The sequence below is a fragment of the Botrytis porri genome, assembly GCF_014898465.1.
Source record: "Botrytis porri strain MUCL 3234 chromosome Unknown BPOR_005, whole genome shotgun sequence".
Lineage (NCBI taxonomy): Eukaryota > Fungi > Ascomycota > Leotiomycetes > Helotiales > Sclerotiniaceae > Botrytis > Botrytis porri.
In genome coordinates, this window is record NW_024066079.1 from 1,832,690 (window position 1) to 1,841,643 (window position 8,954).

The 8,954-nt window shown below is 42.4% G+C and overlaps 2 protein-coding genes across 2 annotated transcripts; one reads left to right on the forward strand and one right to left on the reverse strand.

The window, feature by feature from the left end:
* Nucleotides 1–146: 146 nt before the first annotated feature.
* Nucleotides 147–1,200, reverse strand: EAF01_004235 (uncharacterized protein; the record flags this gene model as incomplete). The annotated part of the gene is made up of 2 exons (XM_038912489.1): nucleotides 147–552; nucleotides 623–1,200. The coding sequence occupies 2 exons, from the start codon at nucleotides 1,198–1,200 to the stop codon at nucleotides 147–149; spliced, it is 984 nt and encodes a 327-aa protein (XP_038772173.1).
* A 2,018-nt stretch (nucleotides 1,201–3,218) lies between these two features.
* Nucleotides 3,219–3,683, forward strand: EAF01_004236 (uncharacterized protein; the record flags this gene model as incomplete). The annotated part of the gene is made up of 1 exon (XM_038912490.1): nucleotides 3,219–3,683. One exon carries the CDS (start codon nucleotides 3,219–3,221, stop codon nucleotides 3,681–3,683), a length of 465 nt encoding a protein of 154 aa, XP_038772174.1.
* Between the last annotated feature and the right edge of the window lie 5,271 nt (nucleotides 3,684–8,954).

Genomic DNA, 8,954 nt, shown 5'->3' on the forward strand with positions numbered 1-8,954 from the left:
CCGATCCAAACGTCTAAGTCTCTCTGGATATCTGAATCTCCAATGCCTGAGCTGCCATAAGTGTCCACCCAAATCTATGATAATCCTCTCCATCGACCTTGTTAGTTATCAAGAGAATCATCCCTAGCCCCTCCCCTCTCTATTCCCTAGACAAGCTTCCAAATCCAAACGATTCCATCATGAACCACACCATCATCGCCGACCAGTTCTCTTCTCGGAGTCCAAATTCGGCCTGAAACCGCCAGTGTACTACTTGCTAACCTAACAAACCCATTCATTCTACGCTGGTCGATCGAATTTCCCATGTTATAACCTAGAAACTTCAAACGTAAATCCGCTGTCTGAACGCTTGCTACCACGATTTCGCAAAGTTGATGTAAAATATAACTAGCGTTAAAATTGGCTTCATCCAATTCGGACTCGGTGGTGTGCGGTGTGCGAGCTTGCTGGACGGCAGTAAAAGTTACCTTACGGAAAGAGTTTTGGAGTTTACAGTAGTGGCGGACGACGAGGTTGCGGGAATCGTTGTTGACTCCGTTGGGTCCGTAGAGTCTGTTTTTATCATGATGTCAGTAATGGACTGGCTGTGAATGTGATAAATTTGGGAATTGATGGTACGAACGTGAAATTGTCAGAGCGGACATGGAGATAATGAAGCTTGCCCAATCTGTTTCCACGCCTGGTAATGGTTGAGAAAACGCGCAATGTGGCATCTGAGAGGATAAAATTGATGATTCTGTATTGTGCCTGGACGATGGAATAATCGGAAGTACCGTGTAACGCGTACAGAATGGGTGGAAGGCGGCCGGCAATGGTCATGCAGAGGAGAGGTTTGTAGATAGCAAGGCGGAGCTCAAGAGGTAATGTGGTACTGAGGCGACCTGATGGTGGGATAGTTGTCAAAATAGAAACCATGGGGGTGATGTTGCTCATCGTTGTACTTGTGGAGGGAGTTGGTGGCGGGATGGTTGTAGTGGTGGAAGTTGTGGGAGTGATGTTGCTCATTGTTGTACTTGCGGAGGGAGTTGGTGGTTGCGAAGATGTAGCGGCACCTTGATTTTGATTCTCCATTGCTGCAGTTGTAATGGCTGATGAATTTTGTGTTATACTTGTTGTTTCGTTGTTTCCAACTGTGCTGGCTTGGACATTAGCTGATGCCGTTTGCAACATGCTTGTGTTGCTGTTGAGGTTGGTATCCATTGTTATAATTCTGGTTATACTGATAATAACACAAATTATATCTTTTGTACTATCACTGTTTATTTCGGGATTCAAGACACTTCTGGGACAAGATTTGGTTGCAAGTTGGTTGCTGAGCCGATGTTTGTGCAGTGGATTCGCGTAATTTCAAGTAGTTTCAGGAGAACAAGGTGAGAATTTGATTGTTGAAATATTCAATGAATTCGAATTCCAAGTTATGACAAGTGCACAGTAAAATTATAAGAGATATGGTATTTCCCAATACTTGTTCATAAGAGAACTATTCTTATCATAATGATCAAGTTAAATTGCTTAGTAAAGTGTACAATTACTTGAATGACAAAAGCTGCCTACACTTTCCAAGAACAACTTTTCCGTTCTTTCAATTTGGCACATCACTTGAAGTATATTTACACCAGAACTGGCTCTTGTTTGAAATGTTTTGCTTATTAAATACGCCTCAATGCGAACCCTTTCAGCCTTTCATTCTCACCCAAGCATTCTCTTCAAATTTTCCCCTCCTTCTCAGACTACCCAACCTAATATCTCAATTTCTATCTTCCCACTATCAACTTCCAAATCTCGATTAACGTTCACAGTTACTAGTTAAAAACTCCAGTCACAACTTTAAACGTTTCTAATCCAACTCTAGGCTCTCGATTCTTAATCTCTAATTCTCTACCTCGTCTACCTTCCCGCTCTGTCATCTCCGAAAGCCTCTAGTAGTCAGCTTCCATCTCAATTCCCATCACTTTCGAATGATTCACTCACAACCTTGAACTCCCGTTTCATCCTCACCCTTCCACCGCCTCCCAGAATCCTACATGTCCCTTGGAGTGTCCCATAAGTAATATATATCGAATTCATCATCTCCTTGCTCCAACTCTCAAGCTCTCTATCTACACTCGAGTGCTTACCATTGAGTCATTGTCATTTTACAAAGAGACTTCCAAATCAACGTGATAAAATGGTCACTGGAAAAAAAACTAGGTATGGGCTCGATAACTTAAACATCCTGCGGTGCAGCCTAATTCACTATGATACTATGGAAGAGCCGACTGCTCTGTTCGACATGTTCAATCGAATGGTTTCACGTCCATCATCATCATGTCCTCTTAAGCATAATCGTGTTTGTTTTTCTTCCAGCTAGCTATTTCAGATTTCTAGTGTTCCAGAGATTTCCTACTACAATACACATGTAGGTTCGTGATATCGTTTAAGATTAACAAATCTTGAACTTTTGAGAGTTTTCCCAGTCATTTATTTTGTACTGAAAGATACTAATCATCCCCGTTGGTAATCGAGGAGGACATTCCCAAACACCTACTTAGTACACAGTCCTACGATCTTGATTTCTTCTATCCTCGTTCCAACCACCAGAGCCTTTTGCTACAAATATTTGATTGCAGCAGCAAGACCAATCAACGTGCCCCCCAATCAGCCGCATTCATCCCTCTTCCAAATCGACTAATGCTACTGATTCTCTAAGGTTTCTGGTACTATTGCCTTATTATCTTACTCTTCTTCAACCACATTTTACACTTCTTCCGCTCTCGTTACCTTTGATATTCCTCCTCACGAGCTTCAACTACACACTTCCAACTAGCTGGAGACCTCCGCTGCCTACACATTCTATGCCAAATTCCACAAATTTATGTTCACTCTTGGCCGCGAACTCGGCCCTGAACATAACAACTCGTTCGATTTTTCCCTCGGGTTCGATACATTCGGATGATCTTGCAAGCAAATCACAGCATCAAAATGGTGTAGACAATGACCGCAGGTTGTATTCGCGGTGTCTTCTGGACCACTTGAAAGGACGGGCTCGATGCCTCATCACTTTAAAAGTATTTATCGCTAGCTGCTCTAATTCGAGGGTCTCTAAGGGCCCTCGTTATCAATTCATCAATGCTGGGCGGTGTCTGTTCGAACTTCCTTCATGTTCAAGAATTTCTCTTGCATGATGAACGGAGGACCTGCGTTAACTCTTCAATCGCTTCAATGCCGTTTCTCTTGATATGCAAGAAAGAGAAACCGCGAAGAATTTTGCAAAATTATTGGAGAAGAAGCCATTAGCAACTGAATTTGCCCAACTCTCGATCGATGATCTCTCTCCACTATCAGTCTTGGCACTAGCAACCGAAGCCCAAGTAAACGTCGTAGACAATGACAGCTTTAACATCGCCACTGCATCACTCAATATAATCATTGGCCTGGTCCGTTACGACAAGTCTACTTTGCTTCGTACCCTGTCAGGCGAAAGCTTCTTCTCTAGCGGGATCATCCATATGAGGACATGCAATATGGCTTTCTGTCACTGGGATGCCTGGATTTCCAACTGCGTCATTCGACAAGCGGTCATTGGCACTAACGATTCTGATCACGAATGGCATCAAAAGTGTCTAAAACGTCTTTGCTTAACTATGACGTTGGTATGGTTACAGATCGGGCGAAGACGTGCAATGGTAACGGGGCTTTACTGAGCGGCCGCCAGAAGTAGAGAGTTGTGAGTAACTAAAACATTTAACAGAACTCTTATTCCCAATGCTAACGAACCCCCAGAATCTACACCCTAGCCCGTGCAATATATTTCCGAGCACCGATTCTAATCCCAATGATATTTCAAGCGCCCTCGATCTCTCAATTTCTGCACTCGTCTTCTCCCGATTGCTGAGCCCCAATGATCTCTTGAAGCGTCAAGAAAGAACCTTTATTCTAGCTACGCACGCCGATACTAAGACTCCACTCTTTAGTCAGCTCACATTACAACCCTGATATGTTTTCCTAGTCGAATAGCTCAGTGATGCAGACCAAGTCCTTGTACTCGATTCTTCTGGAAACTTTTCGATTCTTCGCATATCGATGATGACGACATTGCTGCTGTGCGAACAATGGCGTTAACTTCGCAAACTCGAGATAGAGATAGATCAATTTGGAGAAAGTCGTGCTGGGCCTTTATAATGAGAGTGACTTTGCCGAGGAGAGAGTCGACATCATATTAGCGACTGACGAAACTCTCTCCAGACTACTTTCTAGAACAGCTTAACCATATCTCTCACTCGCAACTGCAATATCCACTATCCACTATTACATATCACCTCGCAAATTCTCCTCATCTCGAACAAGCTCTGCGCTCAAAGCCAACTAAAAATAACCCGATGAATATATTCCTACTTATTCCCCCGCTCATCCGCGTCTTTTGCATATTCTCAAGTCCTCAACTCTGTGTTAATTTGAAAATGGCAGATTTACACCTTTCCAAGACGACAAAAATATGCACAAAGTATCTCTCAATGCCGCCCTGACAGCCACTCTACTCTTTCTTTCTCTCAGCATCACGCTGCTTAACAGATGATAGATCTAGTCAAGACATAACACTCTCTGCATACAACCCACCACAATGCGCTTTCAAGGTAATCATCAGCCTCTCAATCATCATCATCGTCATCATCATCATTTATTCAACACGTGTATCTCATATCTAATCACATCACTTGGTATTCGCTATCCAATCCTTTTCAGGATCCTCCAGATCTTACAACGCTACATATATACTACCTCCACACATCCCTAAAACAGAATCCTAACCCCGAATACCACCTCGCCTCTATGTGCCGGAATTAGCGAGACACCTGCTCGCGTTAAGCACATCCGCGTCTATGTTTGCAAGACCCGCTGCTTTCGCAGATTTGTGTGATACTGGAGCAATTCAAAAACGGTTCTACTACAGACATGCATGTATCCAGTCCAGCATGGTTTGTGGTTATCTTGAACACGATTACTACTGCGAACGTTAGTGGGTTGGTTAGTATCGCTGTGCTCGTCTTTGATACCTCGTCGCGAGACGGATTGGGTTTGGTTTTGATGGCTGTGATGTATCTATCTAGAAGCCGATCCGATCTGAAGTATCTTATCACAAAGTGTAGTACTCTAAGACTTGATTAAAAGCTATGGCTTATCTGTAGTCGTCATGAAAGATCCATCTACTAAAAATAATAAAGAAAATACCATAGAGTAAACTCAATCTCAAGCCATGGTAGTGTTAAATTCAAAAATATTTCCTCTCCATAGATCCTAGTCTAGATACTAAACGCGTGATAAATGATATTTCTTTGCAGATCAAATCCACAGAGTTGGTTGCAGGTGTAGGATGTACGTACGGGGAGCGGAAAGAGTACATGGTATCATTCTAACGCTCCTCAGACCTCAACATTTACACTATATAGGTATCATTACCAATACCACTACCATTACCAATCTCAACATCAATACCCCAATAACCCTCCCAAAGATTCCCAGTATTATCAAGTACCAGGCACCTAATTGTAATAATTCCCAAGTCTATTCAGATTCCAGAAAGCTGAAGTTTATTATACATACATATTATACATATCATATATATCATATAGAGAGACAGCGATGAAAACACGGAAAACAAAAATTCCCATTCCCAACGCACAACACACACTCCGAAATATCAACAAACAGATTAAAACTACTCACTTACCCCTCTCACGCATACCAAATCCCATGCCCATGCCCAAGCCTATAAACTATCCTCACTATTCTCCGAGTCCAATAATCACTACATATCAAAAGACCTCAATACACTCCCTCCTCCCCCCAAGAAAATACCACGTGTCAACTTCTTCAAGCTGCAAAATATCAATGTCGACGATCTTGTGCAGAAGAAGCAAAACCACATCACTGTCAACAATGCGACAGCTAACCAGTACCTTGAATCTTAGAAGAGATCCAGGGGATAAATCTACTTGCAAATTATTCTTATAGGTGCTGGTACATCGGAGACAGCGCTGAGCAGCGTGAGGTTGTAAAGGTGGTCTGCCTCACAGGTAAGGGTATTTATAGGATGAATTTTTAAACTCAGAAGACGGGGATGAAAATCTCTGCATAAGAGAAATTTAACACAGAAAAACGTTAGGTGTCTCTACCAACAGAGAGGATAGAGTCCATGAATGAATGACGACCTCCCCCTCGGTATTCTCACTCAGGAAGTACAAGTATTCTTTTCATCGCTGTGGCTTTAGATATGTGAAAGCGTCCTCGGTTATATTCCATTCTTTGCATTCTCTTCCCCCATTCACATATTTCGTATTTGGGTTCTCTCGTCTATTCGTACACATTGTTCCAATTCTCTCTCTTGACTCTATACTTTATAATGCTACACAATTTCCCTCTTAGACCTTATTTCTTCCTCTCTCCTCTCCATCGACTTTAACTTTTCGGTCCTATCCCTCAAGCGGACAAAGTGACTACTGCATGGATATCACCAGAAAGCAGAGGCCGACACAGTGAGAAGAAAGGAGAAATGATGCAAGATAATGTCTTTAGTTGGAAATAATTGACTTTTCGATAAACCAAGACTGCATGGCATCTCTCTCCGCCCTGTACCAAAGACCTCGAACTCATGAATTCAAAGCAGAGTGTCCAATAGTCCAAGAAGTGAGAATAGATGGAGCTTTCACTGCCGGAAGAACCGATCCATATTCGAATTGATATTTAAAATTGATACCTCAAATCGATTGAATATCCTAATCTGATCGAGCAACTGAAGGCGTCCGAATGTCGGGCTGCAGTCCGATCTATCGGAAATGCTGATTTCAAAGTACGTTTGGATTGTAGTATTAGACAATCCCATCTTACTCTTTGGTCTTAACTGCTTATTTTCCACATAATACACCATCGACTTCCATCCAAGTCTCATATCGAGAATTGACATCGTTACAACGACCGAAAACCTCATCCCAGAAATGTAGAAAATATACCATGTCGTCGCACAACCAATAATATCATTTCTCCCAGCGCGCCACAGCAAAAACAAAGAGGAGGTGGCTTGCCTACCTTTCAAGCGCTCTACACCACCCAGCGTTACATCGAAGCAACCTGTCAAAACCACCGATAGCCATACGTTCCGCATCCTTCATCGTTCAACGTTCTGACCGCTGTGGCAACAGCACGATAGATTATCCGCTCGGAGATTTGATTCGCTCGTGGGCGAGGAAAACAGATAGATCGAGATTCCCTGTTCTTTTCAAAGGATCTTGTAATCCGTGCCTGACAAAGCGTTTTGTTTTCGTGGACTGGCGGAATACTACCATTGAATCGACAGGCTGAGACAGCTGAGACAGGGCGGGTATTTCGAAACGCTAAAACGCTAAAACGACAAGATACTACATGTATACGGTGAATTTGCATGCATGCACGCACGTGAAATGCACCGATGCATCAATGCTCTGCCATTCTTCTGGGCACGAAAGATTTCCGCGACGTAGTATTCCTGCCTTGCAAGCATCACATGAGAACGGACGGGATCCGAATCTCACATTGAGATTGAAAATCCTCGGTCAGAATGAGGAACCTTGCTTCCATAATTCCTAGTAAAATACTGTACTACAGTAAGAATGACATTTCAGTGAGTGATTATCAGCGTAAAGATAAGATAAGTGTAAGATTGAGAGCAGCATAGCAATTTTCAATATAATAAGCCAACGAAAACATGATGGTACTTTATTTCTTACTACGATGTATGCAGACCTACCCAAACATATTATAAGTCCGAATCCGAGTCTGAGTCCGAGGTAACGGTAATTTCGGAAGGTTTGTTCTTGATCTCCAATGGAAAACTTCGACATAAAACTGCCTCCGCTTTTGAATAGCTTGGCAACATTATCTCGGCCAGATAAATGGGATATTATTTTATTCCATAATAACCTTCCGTCGTACCTGAGAAGCTGCCTCATTTCGTTTCTTTTGAGTTGATTTGTAAAGAACATGTCGCACCAAAAAAAGCTACTTTGATGTAATAGCAGTGACTTGAAAATTCTGTCTCGTATGGACCTTGGAACGATGACTGTTCACGTCAGATTGATCGTATATTGAAGGGTTTTGTTAGCCGGGTGTATTTGACAGACTTGAGGCATTCAAGATTTTCTGGCCCTAGAATTAGGTGATGAGATAGATATACAGCTGCAAATTTAAAGACTGGCACATGAATTGGCACCTAATTAAGATGTAAAGCCTAGTATGAAACTAATAGGAAAGACCTTTGTTGTTTTGTTTCTTGTTACCTATTTTGTCAACCATGGTTTCGATATCTTATATTGAATTTTCGAGCCTCAGAGGTGCATGTAAAGCGACAGCAACATTGGGTTAGCTCAAAAGATAAAAATCCCATAACTGTTGACACCAAAATTGTGGCAGCCCTAGACGAGCATTCAGTGACTGACTGTCAGTCAGATCGACATATCTATCCACAATAATCCATGTGTATCCGTAGAAATAAATAGGAGAACGATACATGGTGGGAGCGTGGATAGACAGCAGTCCTCCTGGGTTGCCGAAGAGATAATTCCACTTTTTCTCTCGAAAGCTTGTCTATAGTGGCTTGAGTCGAACCTTGACTTGGCGATAGCTTCGGAACGCGTCAAATATATGGAGAAAAAAGGTTCTAGAGTAGAGATACGCATGCTTCTAATAAGCTCTGATCTCCTCCTCAGAGTCCTCACTCAAAGTCCCTTCTCCTGAACCATGGGTATTATGGAGCCTCCCTCTTTTATGAACCGATCATTTCGAGCTGGCTGCATTAAACACAGTCTCGTACTGAGATATCATTCTTTTTTTGGAAGATTGTTGTCGTGGAGCCTGTGGGGACCATTCGATTGCTTCTGCTGAGACGAGCGAGACATTAGTTTTACAGCCGACTCTGTATACATATCTTTTGCATCGTTCTTGTA